Here is an 18,299-nt window from a genome sequence, read left to right on the forward strand (position 1 = left end):
ACTGTTAAACTTACCCACTAATGGCAGATAAAAAAATAATGAAAGAAAACCTCAATGTAGCCTATAGATATGAATTGCACAAGAATGTATACATTTATGGATTTTTTTATGTATCGTTTTCTCTTTATTTAACCCACCCGCCCTTCATTCACAAAATATTTAATGACCCTAAACCCCCCCGCTCACATGTTAATGCAAGGTGTAAGTAACCAGGCCTTCTTACATGACAGGATAGTCAGAGGAGTAGGCTAAAGTGCATAGAGCTCAAAATACCACATTTAAACTGACTGTATCCCTTTTGTTTTATCTTACAGATGGAGTTTTGGTATAGGTATAAGAGTGAGTACCGTATTGCTTCATTAGATTATTTTCAGTTTTGAAAATATCAGAAATTCGCATTGTCACTTAAAAGGAACGCTTGTGATGAGATGTCTCTGTATGAATTGTGAATTAGATCTAAATCCTTGCCACTACAACCCATGTAAGAATGGAGGAATCTGCACCATCGATCGGGATGGATACCTCTGTCTGTGTCCCCCACGCTACGATGGGAAAACCTGTGCAATAGGTATGGTTTTACTCAGTCATAATACATCTGTTTTCCTGTGTCTATAAACTCTCACCTCCTGAATTACATGACCCTGGACCTCCCAGTCATAGACTGGAATCCACACTGAATATTGCTTTGTTACAGGACTGTCTACAACAGAGGTGGCAAATGGGAGGAAATATAGGAGGTTGCAATGGCATAAATGGAACGGTATCAAACATATGACTCTGTTCCATTCCATTCATTAAAATGAGCCCATCCTCCTATAGCTCAAACCCACCAGCCTCCTCTGGTCTACAATCATTGTACAACACGTCCCAACTGTTGTGGCACGGCAGATTATTTTGTGAATGTGACCTCACTGGACAACTTACAGGACAGTTGTTGGAAAAGCACTTGCAGAAGTTACTGTACAACCCTTCTCGTAGTTGAATGAGTGTAATGTGAACTCTCCACATTGCTTTCACATTTTGCTCCCAACTAAGGGAAAACCAACATATTACAAAAGTATTCAGACCCCTTGACTTTATCCACATTTTGTTATGTTATTCTAAATTATTTTTTATCTATTAATCTACACACAATATCCAATAATAAACATTGCAAACACAGATTTTTGGAGAAAAAAAAATCACAATTATATACGTATTCAGACCCTTTACTCAGTACTTTGTTGAAGCACCTTTGGCAGCGATTACAGCATTGAGTATTCTTGGGTATGACCCAACAAGCGTAGCACACCTGTATTTGGGGAGTGTCTCCCATTCTTCTCTGCAGATCCTCTCAAGCTCTGTCTGGTTGGATGGGGTTCAAGTCCGTTTCAAGTCCGGACTCTGGCTGTGCACATTGAGACTTGTCCCAAAGCCACTTCTGCGTTGCCTTGGCTGTATGCTTAGGGTCGTTGTCCTGTTGGAAGGTGAACCTTCGCCCCAGTCTGAGGTCATGAGCAGGTTTTCATCAAGGATCTCTGTATTTGTGCTTTCGGACAAATCCTTTGTCATAGCTTGATTCTTCGTAACAAAATATGGAAAAAGTCCAGGGGTCTGAATGCCCTATCTAAACAATAGAATTAGGACTTGTTTATAAAACTCGCTAGCAAACTAATTACTGTACTTATAGTAGGAAGTATTTGTACGCTAATTTTGATTGATACTGTAGGATCCTTCAGGTTAAAAAAAGAAGAGCTAATTGCCTGCTCAATAAAATACAATTTAGGAGTCAATTATTTTCTACTCTTCTAATACCACAAAATGGCCACTTGTTCTGTTCCTCCAGAGGTGTTTGAGTGCCAGTTTAAGAATGGCGGCTGTCTGCATTACTGCACCAACCAGGAGCGCACCACAGGGGTCCAGTGCAGCTGTGCAGAGGGCTACCAGTTAGATGAGGACGGCAAGACCTGCTCTGAAGCAGGTAGACAAAGCACTGAAAAACAAATCACCTATTTCTTTACAGTCTCTAGATGCATATGCTCTAGATAGTTATGGTTTTCCTGTACTGTACATTTTCATTGCCAGTGGCGTTCCCTTGTGGGAAGAAGCAGAGTGAGGCTTCCCTGCATCGCTCTCTGCTGGACGAGTCCGAGGCCTTGACCCTCCACAACTCTGACGGGAACCTCAACATCTCCATGGAGGTAGAAGGGAACTCAACCTCCAGACTGTCTGGGATTAACTCAACCCAGCCAGGTGGGAACAGCACTGAATACATGGAGGGTGTTAATGAAGACAACCGGATAGTGGGAGGACAGCTGGAGAGGCAGGGTGGAAGCCCATGGCAGGTAGGCCTACAACACAGGGCTACGAGGTGGCATTATTTTAAAAAAAATACAGTACCAATCAAAGGTTTGGGGACACCTACTCATTAAAGGGTGTTTATTTTTGTATTATTGTAGAATAATAGTGAAGACATCAAAACTATGAAATAATGTAGTAACCAATAAAGTGTTAAAGTATTTTATATTTGAGATTCTACAAAGTAGCCACCCTTTGCCTTGATAGCTTTGCACACTTGTGGCATACTCTCAAACAGCTTCAGGAGGTAGTCACCTGGAATGCATTTAAATTAACAGGTTTCTTTCTTCTACTTTCTTTGCTCAATCAGTTGTCTTGTGACAAGGTAGGGGTGGAATATAGAAGATAGCCCTATTTGGTAAAGGACCAAGTCCATATTATGGCAAGAACAGCCCAAATAAACAAAGCGAAACGACAGTACATCATTACAATAAGACGTAGGTCAGTCAATTTGGAAAATTTCAAGAACTTTGAAAGTTTCTTCAAGTGCAGTCACAAGAACCATCAAGCGCTATGTTGAAACTGTCTCTCATGAGGACCGCAACAGGAAAGGAAGACCCAGAGTTACCTCTGCTGCAGAGGAGAAGTTCATTCCAGAAATGGCAGCCCAAACAAAGTTCAAGTAACAGACATCTCAGCATCAACTGTTCAGAGGAGACTGTGTGAATCAGGCCTTCATGGTCAAATTGCTGCAAAGAAACCACCACTAAAGGACACCAATAATAACAAGAGACTTGCTTGGACCAAGAAACACAAGCAATGGACATTAGACTGGTGTAAATCTGTCCTTTGGCCTGATGAGTCCAAATTTGAGATTTTTGGTTCCAACCGCCGTGTCTTTGAGACGCAGTGTAGGTGAACGGATGATCGCCGCATGTGTGGTTCCTACCGTGAAGCATGGAGTAGGTGTGATGTTGTGGGGGTGCTTTGCTGGTGACACTGTAGGTGATTTATTTAGAATTCAAGGCACACTTAACCAGCATGGCTACCACAGTATTATGCAGCGATACGCCAACCCATCTGGTTTGCGCTTCAGTGGGACATTTGTTTTTTCAACAGGACAATGACCCAAAACACACCTCCAGGCTGTGTAAGGGCTATTTGACCAAGGAGAGTAATGGAGTGCTGCATCAGATGACCTTGCCTCCACAATCACCCGACCTAAACCCAAATGAGATGGTTTGGGATGAGTCGGCTGCTTTTCCTTCACTCTGCGGTCCAACAAGGGCTCAGCATCTGTGGAAACTCCTTCAAGACTGTTGGAAAAGTATTCCTCATGAAGCTGGTTGAGAGAATGCCAAGACTGTGCAAAGCTGTCATCAAGGCAAAGGGTGGCTACTTTGAAGAATCTAAAATATTATTATTATTTGTTTAACACTTTATTGGTTACTACATCAAATTTTGTTTGTCACATGCACCACATACAAAAGGGTGTTAGTGAAGTGCTTACTTACAAGTCCTTAACAATGCAGTTGAATAAAAATATGTGTTAAGAAATGATTTGCTAAAATAAACTGAAATTATTATTTACTAAAATAAAAATAGGGGGCACAGGTTGGTCGAGGTAATTGAGGTAATATGTACATGTAGGTAGAGGTAAAGTGACAATGCATGAATAATAAACAGAGAGTAGCAGCAGCATAAACATGGTGGTGGGAGGGACAATGCAAATAGTCTGAGTAGCAAATTGATTAGCTGTTAAGGAGACTTATGGCTTGGGGTAGAAGCTTTTAAGAAGCATTTTGGGCTAGACTTAGCGCTCCGGTACCGCTTGCCATGCTGTAGCGTGGGCAATTTTTAGGGCCTACTTCTGACACCGCCTGGTATAGAGGTCCTTGATGGCAGGAAGTTTGGCCCCAGTGATGTACTGATCCGTACGCACTGCACTCTGTAGTGCCTTGCGGTCGGAGGCCGAGCAGTTGCCATACAGTGATGCAACCAGCCAGGATGTTCTCGATGGTGCAGCTGTCGAACATTTTGAGGATCTGAGGACCCATACCAAATCTTTTCCGTCTCCTCAGGGGGAATAGGTTTGATCGTGACCTCTTCAAGACTGTATTGGTGTGTTTGGACCATGTTAGTTTGTTGGTGATGTAGACACCAAGGTACTTGAAGCTCTCAACCTTCTCCACTACAGCCCCATCAATGAGAATGGGGTCGTGCTCGGTCCTCCTTTCCTGTGTAGTCCACAATCTTCTCCTTTGTCTTTATCACGTTGAGGGAGAGGTTGCTATCCTGGCACCACACTACCAGGTCTCTGACATCCCTATAGGCTATCTCATCCTTGTCGGTGATCAGGCCTACCACTGTTGTGTCGTCTGAAAACTTAATGATGGTGTTGGAGTCGTGCTTGGCCATAGTCATGGGTGATCAGGGTGTACAGGAGGGGACTGAGCAAGCACCCGAGGGGCCCCTGTGTTGAGGTTCAGCGTAGCAGTTGTGATGTTGCCTACCCTTACCACCTGGGGGTGGCCCGTCCGGAAGTCCAGGATCCAGTTGCAAAGGGAAGTGTTTAGTCCCAGGGTCCTTAGCTGAGTTGAGAGCACTATGGTGTTGAACGCTGAGCTGTAATCAATTAATAGCATTCTCACGTAGGGGTTCCTTTTATGCAGGTGGGAAAGGGCAGTGTAGAGTGCATATGTGAATTTGTTGGGGCGGTATTCAAATTAGAGTGGGTTTAGGGTTTCTTGAGTGGGTCTAGGGTTTCTGGGATAATGGTGTTGTGAGCCATGACCAGCCTTTCAAAGCAGTCCATGGCTACAGACGTGAGTACACCAGGTTAGTAGTCATTTAGGCAGGTTACTTTGGTCTGCTTGAAACATGTTGGTATTACAGACTCAGTCAGGGACAGGTTGAAAATGTCAGTAAAGACACCTGCCAGTTGGTCAGCGCATGCTCAGAGTACACGTCCTGGTAATCCATCTGGCCCCGCGGCCTTGTGAATGTTGACCTGTTTAAAGGTCTTACATCTGCTGCGGAAAGGTTGATCACACAGTTGTCCAGAACAGCTGATGCTCTCATGCATGCTTCAGTGTTGCTTGCCTCTATGCGAGCATAGAAGTTATTTAGCTCATCTGGTAGGCTCGTGTCACTGGGCAGCTCTCGGCTGTGCTTCCCTTTGTTGTCCGTAATAGTTTGCAAGCCCTACCATGTCCGACGAGCATCAGAGCCAGTGTAGTATGTTTCAATCTTAGTTCTGTATTGACGCTTTGTTTGATGGTTCGTCAGAAAGCATAGCGGGATTTCTTATAAGCGTCCGGGTTAGAGTCCCGCTCCTTGAACGCGGCAGCTCTACCCTTTAGCTCAGTGCTGATGTTCCCTGTCATCCATGGCTTCTGGTATGTACGTGCAGTGACTGTGGGGATGACATCATCGATGCACTTATTGATGAAGCCAGTGACTGATGTGGTGTACTCAACGCCATCGGAAGAATCCCGGAACATATTCCAGTCTGTGCTAGCAAAACAGTCCTGTAGCTTAGCATCTGCATCATCTGACCACTTCCTTATTGAGCAAGTCACTGGTAGTTCCTACTTTAGTTTTTGCTTGTAAGCAGGAATCAGGAGGATAGCGTGATGGTCAGATTGGCCAAATGGAGGGGGAGGGAGAGCTTTGTAGCATCTCTGTGTGTGTGTGTGGAGTAAAAGTGGTCTAGAGTATTTTTTCCTTTGGTTGCACATGTAACATGCTGGTAGAAATTAGGTCAAATGGATTTAATTTTCCCTGCATTAAAGTGCCCGGCCATTAGGAGCGCCTCCTCTGGGTGAGCATTTTCTTGTTTGCTTATGGCCTTACACAGGTCGTTGAGTGCCTTAGTGCCAGCATCGGGTTTGCGGTGGTAAATAGACAGCTACTAAAAAATGTGATCTACACCTTGTCATGAGATACTCTACCTCAGGCGAGCAAAACTGAGACTTCCTTAATATTAGATTTTGTGCACCAAATAGACAGACCGTCACCCCTTGTCTTACCGGAGGTGACTGTTCTATCTTGCCGATGGACCAAAAACCCAGCCAGCTGCATGTTATCCATGTCGTTTAGCCACAACTTGATGAAACATAACATTTTCATTTTTAATGTCCCATAGTAAGATAGTCTTGATTGGAGCTCTACTGACACAACCCTGTGGCACTGCAGGCACTAATCTCAGAAATCATAATGCATGTAGTGTATGATGATGACAATAGTGTTTGTGGCAGGCCCCTAATACTAGTCCTACCTGCTCCATGTCCCTGCAGGTCATGCTCTGGAGGGAGGATGGGTATGGCTTCTGCGGGGGAACTCTGATCAGTCAGCGGTGGGTGGTCAGTGCCGCACACTGCATGCAGGAAACCCCTGACCATGTGACTATCGGTGAGGCTGTGTGATCCACTGTTTAGAAGTAGTGAGCATACTGTCAAATGCTCTAGCAGTTTGGGTGTCCGTTGAGTTTTTTTACTCTGAGAATTAGAACCTAACACAATGAAAGCTTAACCAAGTTCTCCCAGGGGGTCAATACAGCTGCATCAGACGACATTTCACACAAGCAAAGATATTTAACCCTTCCTTCTGAGTCTTCTGCACATCTGAACAGCCAATGCATCTGTTGCTAGACAGAACCTTGGTGGTATCTGTTCTTCCTCTGACCTCTACCTGAAAGTGCTCACTCCTCCCAAACTCACAGCTGTCATGGTTCCTGGTACCAGACTGTCTCTTCTCCTCCCAGAGGATCCCTCCTGGCTAACAAAAACATATCCTGACATAATGTCAATGTCATACATTACCCGCTCTCCCCTAGTGACATGAATAAGTATATTTCATATTCTCAGAACTCAACAAGTGCAACATGTTGATGAGCCATTGTGCCCGTTTAAACTGTCTGTCTGTGTTTTACAGGGGACTATGACAAGCGACGTCCCGATCCAAACGAGCAGAAGATCAAAGTGGCGAAGGTCGTCGTCCACCCTCACTTCCATGACTACACCTTCGATAGCGACATTGCTCTCGTCTACCTCTCTGCCCCTGTGGCGCTGAGCCCTGTGGCGGTGCCTGCCTGCCTTCCCAATGGTCAGCTGGCCCACCACCTCCAGAGGGAAGATGTGAGGGGCTTGGTCACAGGCTGGGGCGCCACACAGTACCTGGGGCGCTCCTCACGCTTCCTGAGGAAAGTCGCTCTGCCCGTGGTCGACCAGCAGAAGTGCATCCGCTCCACGGAGCAGGTCATCACAGACAACATGTTCTGCGCGGGCTACCTGGAGGCCAGCTTGGATGCCTGCAGTGGGGACAGTGGGGGTCCCTTTGTGGTCAACTACCGCGGGACCTGGTTCCTCACAGGGGTGGTGAGCTGGGGGGAGAAGTGTGCCGCCAAGGGGAAGTATGGCATCTACACCCGGCTAGGGAACTACCTGCATTGGATACAGGATACTATAGAAAGGCATGCGCATAACAGTTCACATACCTGAGGTGCAGCTCGGAGACAATCCCAATTCATTCCCTACCCCTTGGCGCTTTGATTATCTGAAGGGTCTGGATAGGTTCAAGCAGTTTAGTGGTGGCGCTTCTACCATATTGCTTACACACCTGCAAAGATCAAAGGGTTAGGGACAAGGAACAAATTGGGAGTGGCTGATAATGAACTCCAAGTCAAACCATAGCCCCTAAACAATTTATGTCGATTTTAATTGCCCTCCGCATTAAAATTGCCTTCTGAGGAGGAATTTAAACCATATAGGGTACAACTGTCCAATCCATTTAGCTCTACAGAAATGCACAAGTTATGGAATGAGTTGCATCAGGGGGTTCAGATGATAGTTCAGAGGATACACTGCAACAGAGCGTTCAGATAACTGCATATCATGTCAGAACATTGCTGATAGAAATGCAATGAATAGAGCTTCAACAAGTTAGTTACCTTATTTCATTTTATTGTGAATAACATATTACAAGTTAAAGATTTGACCACATACAAACTGTGCATATTGTTAATCAGGTATAATTTGGTTCCCAGAGCACGTTCAGTTTCCTTGCCCCATTAAAAACAATGTACCCCCAAGTAATGCAATGTTTTAGGACTGTTATTGAAACTTAACAGTACATGTGTTGCAATAAGTAGTGTGAATTATTTCACTCAAATCAATGCGTCATGTTTTTAAGACATCAACAGTAGTGAAATGAGATTGATATAGTTCAAGGCCTAAAGTAACCTTTCTCAAATAAAGAAGAGAAATCAAGAGATCTGGTGAAACCCTCTTTATTATGAAAGTAACTTCGGAACCAACCAGCACACAGTGAAGACACACAGGCAAGCTCCTAAGTCTGTACAGCTTCTTCAGAAACAAAGTAAAACAATGAAGGCCTAATGTATATTCAATATGGAGCAATTGCAATTTAAGGGCAATGTTGTCTAAACGCTAATTGTCTGCTCAATCGCGCTACAACGTGAATCTTCCACACTCCGTATTGAATCTATCCCAGTCTAGAGGACCGAAGGCCAACCAGCCTGTGAATCCACACCCCTATCATACATTCAGGCTGGGCTGAGGGGGTTTGTATAGGGAATGGTCCCATGTGCTTTAGCCAACTCTTCTAAACATTGTCATGCTAGTTAGAGGAGTTGGCTAAAGTGCACAGAACTGGGACCCTGGCCCAAATCAAAGAAATAATTGCATTATTCTATCATCCCTTCCTTGGAATAATCACAGCTCTGAATTGAAACCTATGCTTTCATGTAGCCAATCACTTCAAGAAAGTAATGATGAACAATTTGAACTGGGACCATGATGTAGGAGCAACATATAAAAAAGGAGAAATAAAAAAATCTGAAAAAAAATAGAAGTTTTAAAAATCAGAGGGGCATCCGGTTGCCCTGGACGCTGATTTTCACCGCATGGCCCGTCTTCGTCATACGCTTGATGTCGGCAAAGCGACGCAACTGTTTGTCCACCCGTGACATGCCCTTCTTAACCGGGGCCTGGGAGACAGAGGGAGGAGGAGAGGATTAGTGAAGGGGAGAGGAGAAAGTTAAACTACTCACTAAAACAGTGTTTCTTCGACAACATATATATATTTGCCGTAGTGGTAATATACTGTAGCACCTCTATAAACCTAGCGAGTGAGGTTACCAAAACACAAACACTCTTTTTGGAATCATGAAAATTGGAATGTTCTACATTCGAAACCCTAGTATTTAAAACACAACACTAAGTTGAATAGTAACACATTCCCCACGCCGGACACAGAAACTCAAGCGGCATGCTGGTATAGCCTAAAGTCTTAAAACCAGCGTACTTATTAAATTATTAGGTGGCTTGCAATAGCGTGCAGAGCCGTTTGACCTGGTGGGAGGGTTACTCTCCTACCCAGGACCAGCAAGAGGCATGCAGGTGGCACTTACTGCCCCGTGTGGTGACAGTAGGTACTACAGGGGCATGCCATTGCCGTCCACATTGATCTTCACCGCCATGATGCGCCGCTGTGACCTCTGCTGGGCGATGCGACGCTTGTGCTTTTCCAATCGGCTTATCCCTTTCTTAAAGCCTGTCTACAGTCGGGAACCAATCACATTCAACTCCTTACCATCCTTCCTTTACTGATGCCCAAGTAGTGACAAAACAGCTAACAAGCTACAATTCAGACCCAGTTCACAGTCACACCTAAGCTAACATAACTAAAATAACAATTTCTAGGTCATGTCCAGAATGCAGGTCTGATGAGAAAATGATTGGTCTGGTCAAAACAGTCAAAATAAATGGACAACTATCATGGGTCCTTCTCTCTGGCAGACAGATGGACAGCCAAACACTCACTGCTCTGGACTCGCTCTCCACGTTCCATTTGGGCCGCACAACGTAGTCCTTGTTGGATGGCATGGGCACCCTGGCTCGGGCACAGAACCCAGGGTCGCCTGGGCGCAGAGCTCTGTCGGGCAACAAAACAGGAGGGGTGTCAGCAGAAAGCAACATACACAGACTCAAGACAGACATACAAAGGACTCAGCTACTCACTTCTCTTCTCCTGTCAGTACTTTCTCCAGGTCTCTATGAGGAGTCTGTCCCCCTGAGCTGTAGAGGGAGAGAGAGAGAGAGATACTGTCATGAGTGACCACTGACTGCTTAGGCCACACACAATTTACCAAATGTAAATGTTCAGCTACAGTAGCACTCTGCACACTGGTCTTAAGTTTTAACACATGCCATACTACCACTTCCCTGTTCTCAAAGGGTTCAAGTTTGAGAGTAGTAGCAAAGACAGGCAGAAACTGCTTCTTCAATAAAAATCCCAGATCACACTTATAGACGATGTCATGGCAACGTTGGCTAGCTAAGCTCATGCGTAGAAACACGTCAGCGGGTCTAACCCTCTTCTCGCGCCGAACTACACATGCGCATCGTGTCAAATCAAACGCACCTCTTCGATATAAAGTTGTTTTTGAAAAAAATGTAAACGTGTCAATTTCACGAGGTTGGAGTAATAACATGTTAACTACTTAAACATTGGTTCGAATCTAGGTTGTGCTTTTAGATTGAGAAAATTTACTAAAGAATAATTTCACTTCTCAAACCCCACAGGAAAGTGCTGTTTGAATGAATGCATATGAGCCTGCTGCTGCCAACCACCGCTCAGTCAGACTGATCTATCAAATATTAAAATAGACTTAATTTTAATAAACACACAGAAATACGAGTCTTAGGTCAGTAATATGGTCAAATCCGGAAATTATCATTTCGAAAACAACATTTATTCTTCCAGTGAAATACGCAACCATTCTGTATTATATCGAACGGGTAGCAACCCTAAGTCTAAATATCGCTGTTACATTGCACAACCTTCAATGTACAATTCCGGCAAATTAATTACGGTCTTTGTTAGGAAGAAATGGTCTTCACACAGTTCGCAACGAGCCAGGCAGCCCAAAATGCTGCATACAGTGGGGCAAAAAAGTATTTAGTCAGCCACCAATTGTGCAAGTTCTCCCACGTAAAAAGATGAGGCCTGTAATTTTCATCATAGGTACACTTCAACTATGACAGAAAAAATGAGAAAAAATATCCAGAAAATCACATTGTAGGATTTTTTATGAATTTATTTGCAAATTATAGTGGAAAATAAGAATTTGGTCAATAACAAAGTTTCTCAATACTTTGTTATGTACCCTTTGTTGGCAATGACATAGGTCAAACATTTTCTGTAAATCTTCACAAGGTTTTCACACTGTTGCTGGTATTTTGGCCCATTCCTCCATGCAGATCTCCTCTAGAGCAGTGATGTTTTGGGGCTGTTGCTGGGCAACACGGACTTTCAACTCCCTCCAAAGATTTTCTATGGGGTTGAGATCTGGAGACTGGCTAGGCCACTCCAGGACCTTGAAATGCTTCTTACGAAGCCACTCCTTCGTTGCCCGGGCGGTGTTTTTGGGATCATTGTCATGCTGAAAGACCCAGCCATGTTTCATCTTCAATGCCCTTGCTGATGGAAGGAGGTTTTCACTCAAAATCTCACGATACATGGCCCCATTCATTCTTTCCTTTAGACAGATCAGTCGTCCTGGTCCCTCTGCAGAAACACAGATGTTTCCACCCCCATGCTTCACAGTAGGTATGGTGTTCTTTGGATGCAACTCAGCATTCTTTGTCCTCCAAACACGACGAGTTGAATTTTTACCAAAAATGTTTGGTTTCATCTGACCATTTGACATTCTCCCAATCTTCTTCCGGATCATCCAAAATGCTCTCTAGCAAACTTCAGACGGGCCTGGACATGTACTGGCTTAAGCAGGGGGACACGTCCGGCACTGCAGGATTTGAGTCCCTGGCGGCGTAGTGTGTTACTGATGGTAGGCTTTGTTACTTTGGTCCCAGCTCTCTGCAGGTCATTCACTAGGTCCCCCCGTGTGGTTCTGGGATTTTTGCTCACTGTTCTTGTGATCATTTTGACCCTACGGGGTGAGATCTTGCATGGAGCCCCAGATCGAGGGAGATTATCAGTGGTCTTGTATGTCTTCCTTTTCCTAATAATTGCTCCCACAGTTGATTTCTTCAAACCAAGCTGCTTAGCTATTGCAGATTCAGTCTTCACAGCCTGGTGCAGGTCTACAATTTTGTTTCTGGTGTCCTTTGACAGCTCTTTGGCCTTGGCCATAGCGGAGTTTGGAGTGTGACTGTTTGAGGTTGTGGACAGGTGTCTTTTATAATGATAACACGTTCAAACAGGTGCCATTAATACAGGTAACGAGTGGAGGACAGAGGAGCCTCTTAAAGAAGAAATTACAGGTCTGTGAGAGCCAGAAATCTTGCTTGTTATTAGGTGACAAAATTCTTATTTTCCACCATAATTTGCAAATAAATTCATTAAAAATCCTACAATGTGATTTTCTGGATTTTTTTCTCTCATTTTGTCTGTCATAGGTGAAGTGTACCTATGATGAAAATTACAGGCCTCATCTTTTTAAGTGGGAGAACTTGCACAATTGGTGGCTGACTAAATACTTCTTTGCCCCACTGTATACCCTGACTCCTCGTGCGTTCAGTGCAAGCAAAGTGACAATTTCGCTAGTTAATAGTGCCTGCTATCATGAATTTATTTTAACTAAATATGCAGGTTTAAAAAATATATACTTGTGTAAAAATATACTTGTGCATTTATGTTTAGGTACATTGGTGCGTTGATTGTGCTTTTTACGCGAATGCGCTTTTGTTAAATCATCACCTGTTTAGTGAAGTGATTCGATGATAATTTAACAGGCACCGCATTATATGCAACGCAGGACAAGCTAGTTAAACTAGTGATTATGTTAAGATATGTTTAATGTTAGCTAGCAACTTACCTTGGCTCCTTGCTGCACTCGTAACTGGTGGTTCGCCTGCCACACAGTCTTGTGGATTGCAATGTAATCGGCCATAATCAGCGTCCAAAAATGCCGATTGTTATAAAAACTTTAAAAATCGGCCCCAATTAAATCAGCCATGCCGATTAAATCGGTCGACCTCTAATAAAGACCCATGCACCAGAGGGGGAGAGCAACAATATTTTCTGACAGGACATTTTGCCCTGCTTTGGTGGAATTCTTTGTTCTGTCTAGACTACATTACTCTTGAGTTCTGTATAACATTTAATGAAATAAGCTATAGCAAATAGGAAAATTACTCTTAATGTCACTTGTGTGCTGCCTGAACCGACTCAGTTCTTTAGGTTCTAACATAACCTAGTATCAATACAGCATTGAACTATCAAAACATGATGCACACCCAAACAAAACATACAGGCTACACGAAGAAAAACTAAACACCCCAAAAAACGAGTTGTTCATTCCTCAGCTGGAAAGAGATGTCATTTGAAGAGCAAAATGGTATGAAGAGCACAAAGGGTAGGGTTAAGGTCAGCGAGAGGGCAAATGGCCAGACAACCTTCACTACTAACTGAGGGAAGCTATACTCTGCTTTATGCCAAGATCGAAACCCTGGCCCAGTGATCCATTTTAGCTTCTGACAGACATGGTTAGAGTTACAACAGCAAACACTGATCCAGCATGATTCAAATGAAGAGAATCTCCCACACGAACAATACATTTACAAAGTAGCCTTTCGAATCCCAAACAAAATGGAAAAAGAAACAAACTCAAAATTAAGCCACTGACACAAAAAAGCCTCAGTAAAGCTAGGCTCAATTTGACTCTATCCTCTATCATTCATACCAACAATTGTATCATCGTCTTTGTGTGGGGGGGACGGACGACATCAAGCATAACAACCTGGAGAGGTTGAAAATCTGATTGCAGCCAAAGTCACTCGGGAGGCGGAGCAACCATGCAACCACACTGAACCTGAGTTGCTGCGGGGAGAAGACATCCGGTTCCTTGGACCTATCCACCGTTTGGGGCTGACTGGGGGGAAAGGAAGGGAAGGAGGGACCACATCGAGAAGTATAGACAGATGTCATGGAAAGAGGGGATTTGACAAACATGAGAATGACAGTGAAAGGAGGAGAGAGGACTGAAAAGTGGATGGAGGATTTGATAGGACAGTGGGACAATGAGCTGGAAAGGGTGGGAGGGGGTTGGTTGGAGTGAACAGATCATGTCTACAGTGATAATGTGAAACAACCGCATGTGTGTTTCAGGAGTATATTGTATAACGAGTGTGTGGTACATCTACGCGTGTCAGGGTTTTCGTTAGTCGGCAATAGGCAGATGGAGAAAAAATTAAGCAGATAAAAAAAGACCAGGAGAAGATAAATTCCATTGCAAAATAATGCTTTTTATTAAATTGATGGAAATACATTTGACTGTCATGCGTATCGGTCTATAGGTTAATGTGCATAATTTTATGGAATTAAATTGGCCCGTGTGTATTTTCATTAGTTGTTGGATAAATAAGATGCATGATGACTATCACACACGCACAGCCTATTTTGAGCGGGATTTCACCTGCAGTTCCTCAGCTGGAGTAAAACGTGGTTTTATATGCCCATTTATTGTGCAACAATTATAAATCGAGTTAAAAACAGTTTTGGGACACGATTGAAATGCACAACCATTTTTATTTCTCAACTGGTAGTTGAAGCACGCATCCCATTCACCATTAAAGTGCAGGCAACAGGCTATCAGTGCTTCAACCACCACTTTACAATGTGAGCAGGGGGCAGTATGCATTTTGAAAACACACTTGTTTGAACCCTGAACATTTTATTACATTATGAAGTATGTCTTACCTTGCTTCAAAGTAGCCTATAGGCAAAATCCAACCATGTAAACATGGAGGAAATTATTTTATTAAAAAATACTTAACAGAAAAGAAAAAAAAGACACCAGTCTTAATGTCAACAGTGAAGCGGCGACTCCGAGTTGCAAAGAAAAAGCCATATCTCAGACTGGCCAATAAAAGAAAAGATTAAGATGGGCAAAATAACACAAACACTGGACAGAGGAACTCTGCCTAGAAGGCCAGCATCCCAGAGTCTCATCTTCACTGTTGATGTTGAGACTGGTGTTTTGCAGGTACTATTTAATGAAGCTGCTAGTTGAGGACGTGTGAAGTGTCTGTTTCTCAAACTAGGCCTCCCACTCTTCTTTCTATTCTGGTTAGCGCCAGTTTGCCCTGTTCTGTGAAGGGAGTATTACACAGCGTTGTACAAGATCTTCAGTTTCTTGGCTATTCCATGCAAGAAATTGCCTTCACTTCTCAGAACAAGAATAGACAACTTTCAGAAGAAAGTTCTTTGTTTCTGGCCATTTTGAGCCTGTAATCGAACCCACAAATGCTGATGCACCAGATACTCAAATCGTCTAAAGAATGCCAGTTTTATTGCTTCTTTAAATCAGAACAACTGTTTTCAGCTGTGCTAACATAATTGCAAAAGGGTTTTCTAATGATCAATTAGCCTTTTAAAATGATCAACTTGGATTAGCTAACACAACGTGCCATTGGAACACAGGAGTGATGCTTGCTGATAATGGGCCTCTGTACGCCTATGTAGATATTCCATAAAAAATATGTATTAAAAAAATAATAATAATCTGCCGTTTCCAGCTACAATAGTCATTTACAACATTAACCATGTCTACACTGTATTTTTGATCCATTTTATGTTATTTTAAATGGACAAAAGATGTGATTTTCTTGCAAAAACCATTTACATTTCTAAGTGACCCCAAACGGTTTGATTTGTCTAATCTTAGCAATTTCTTCTTAGCTAGCTACATAGCCATCTTTGTATCAAAGATAATTGCGTAATTATCGTATTTCGTCGTCCTAACGTAGTCTACACTGCTATCTGCCCAGCAGCTAGCTAACGTCCACTAGCACTGTAGAAACTATTACACTCAACTGAACGACTCGATTAGTGTAGTGTTAGCTAGCTACATAGTTGTCTTTGCTGTCTTCGTATCCAAGATAATTGTGTAGTTCAGAGTGTGTAGACTTAGAGTGATTATCTTAATTTACCGAGGTTAGCTAGCCAGCTATTTGTCGTCCTTAACGTAGGAGATACTGCTAGCCAACAGCTAGCCAACGTCTACCGAATTGAACTTCAACAACCCGGTCAACATTCCGCTTCGCTCCACAGGTAGTAATCACATTTTCATTTCACTTCATTACAGTACAACGGTTTGATTTGTTTGATCGTAGCTAGCTAGCTACATAGCCGTCTTTGTATCTAAGACAATTGTGTAGTCTAGAGCGATTTTCTAGGTTAGCTAGCCAGCTATTGTCGTTCTTTTAACGTAACGTTACGTAATCCACACTGCTAGCTAGCCAGCTAGCCCCGAATAGCAGCACTGTAGAAACTATTACACTCGACGGAACGACTTGTTAGTGTAGTGTCAACAACGCAGCCACTGCCAGCTAGCCTACTCCAGCAGTACTGTATCATTTCAATCATTTTAGTCAATAAGATTCTTGCTACGTAAGCTTAACTTTCTGAACATTCGAGACGTGTAGTCCACTTGTCATTCCAATCTCCTTTGCATTAGCGTTGCCTCTTCTGTAGCCTGTCAACTATGTGTCTATCTATCCCTGTTCTCTCCTCTCTGCACAGACCATTCAAACGCTCCACACCGCGTGGCCGCGGCCACCCTAATCTGGTGGTCCCAGCGCGCACGACCCGTGGAGTTCCAGGTCTCCGGTAGCCTCTGGAACTGCCGATCTGCGGCCAACAAAGCAGAGTTCATCTCAGCCTATGCCTCCCTCCAGTCCTCGACTTCTTGGCACTGACGGAAACATGGATCACCACAGATAACACTGCTACTCCTACTGCTCTCTCTTCGTCCGCCCACGTGTTCTCGCACACCCCGAGAGCTTCTGGTCAGCGGGGTGGTGGCACCGGGATCCTCATCTCTCCCAAGTGGTCATTCTCTCTTTCTCCCCTTACCCATCTGTCTATCACCTCCTTTGAATTCCATGCTGTCACAGTTACCAGCCCTTTCAAGCTTAACATCCTTATCATTTATCGCCCTCCAGGTTCCTCGGAGAGTTCATCAATGAGCTTGATGCCTTGATAAGCTCCTTTCCTGAGGACGGCTCACCTCTCACAGTCCTGGGCGACTTTAACCTCCCCACGTCTACCTTTGACTCATTCCTCTCTGCCTCCTTCTTTCCACTCCTCTCCTCTTTGACCTCACCCTCTCACCTTCCCCCCTACTCACAAGGCAGGCAATACGCTCGACCTCATCTTTACTAGATGCTGTTCTTCCACTAACCTCATTGCAACTCCCCTCCAAGTCTCCGACCACTACCTTGTATCCTTTTCCCTCTCGCTCTCATCCAACACTTCCCACACTGCCCCTACTCGGATGGTATCGCGCCGTCCCAACCTTCGCTCTCTCTCCCCGCTACTCTCTCCTCTTCCATCCTATCATCTCTTCCCTCTGCTCATACCTTCTCCAACCTATCTCCTGATTCTGCCTCCTCAACCCTCCTCTCTTCCCTTTCTGCATCCTTTGACTCTCTATGTCCCCTATCCTCCAGGCCGGCTCGGTCCTCCCCTCCCGCTCCGTGGCTCGACGACTCACTGCGAGCTCACAGAACAGTGCTCCGGGCAGCCGAGCGGAAATGGAGGAAAACTCGCCTCCCTGCGGACCTGGCATCCTTTCACTCCCTCCTCTCTACATTTTCCTCCTCTGTCTCTGCTGCTAAAGCCACTTTCTTCCACTCTAAATTCCAAGCATCTGCCTCTAACCCTAGGAAGCTCTTTGCCACCTTCTCCTCCCTCCTGAATCCTCCTCCCCCCCCCCCCTCCTCCCTCTCTGCAGATGACTTCGTCAACCATTTTGAAAAGAAGGTCGACGACATCCGATCCTCGTTTGCTAAGTCAAACGACACCGCTGGTTCTGCTCACACTGCCCTACCCTGTGCTCTGACCTCTTTCTCCCTCTCTCTCCAGATGAAATCTCGCTTCTTGTGACGGCCGGCCGCCCAACAACCTGCCCGCTTGACCCTATCCCCTCCTCTCTTCTCCAGACCATTTCCGGAGACCTTCTCCTTACCTCACCT

General features: G+C 44.3%; 2 protein-coding genes across 5 annotated transcripts in view; one reads left to right on the forward strand and one right to left on the reverse strand.

Moving 5' to 3' along the window:
- The window catches only part of LOC135514650 (coagulation factor IX-like), a 31,391-nt gene extending 23,019 nt beyond the window's left edge, over positions 1-8,372 (forward strand). For both annotated transcript variants that reach the window (XM_064938121.1, XM_064938122.1), the window contains 6 exons: positions 315-339; positions 455-568; positions 1,826-1,960; positions 2,065-2,324; positions 6,576-6,690; positions 7,213-8,372. In XM_064938121.1, coding sequence (XP_064794193.1) covers positions 315-339; positions 455-568; positions 1,826-1,960; positions 2,065-2,324; positions 6,576-6,690; positions 7,213-7,778 — 1,215 coding nt within the window. In that variant the 3' untranslated portion in view covers positions 7,779-8,372. The remainder of the gene's footprint in view (positions 1-314; positions 340-454; positions 569-1,825; positions 1,961-2,064; positions 2,325-6,575; positions 6,691-7,212) is intronic.
- Positions 8,373-8,550: 178 nt separating this feature from the next.
- LOC135514647 (protein IWS1 homolog) overlaps positions 8,551-18,299 on the reverse strand; it is a 37,485-nt gene continuing 27,736 nt past the window's right edge. For all 3 annotated transcript variants that reach the window (XM_064938115.1, XM_064938117.1, XM_064938116.1), the window contains 3 exons: positions 10,320-10,376; positions 10,122-10,233; positions 8,551-9,286 (listed from right to left, as the gene is read on the reverse strand). In XM_064938115.1, the coding sequence (XP_064794187.1) occupies positions 9,161-9,286; positions 10,122-10,233; positions 10,320-10,376 (295 nt within the window). In that variant the 3' untranslated portion in view covers positions 8,551-9,160. The remainder of the gene's footprint in view (positions 9,287-10,121; positions 10,234-10,319; positions 10,377-18,299) is intronic.

The sequence above is a fragment of the Oncorhynchus masou genome, chromosome 26 (assembly GCF_036934945.1).
Source record: "Oncorhynchus masou masou isolate Uvic2021 chromosome 26, UVic_Omas_1.1, whole genome shotgun sequence".
NCBI classification, from domain to species: domain Eukaryota; kingdom Metazoa; phylum Chordata; class Actinopteri; order Salmoniformes; family Salmonidae; genus Oncorhynchus; species Oncorhynchus masou.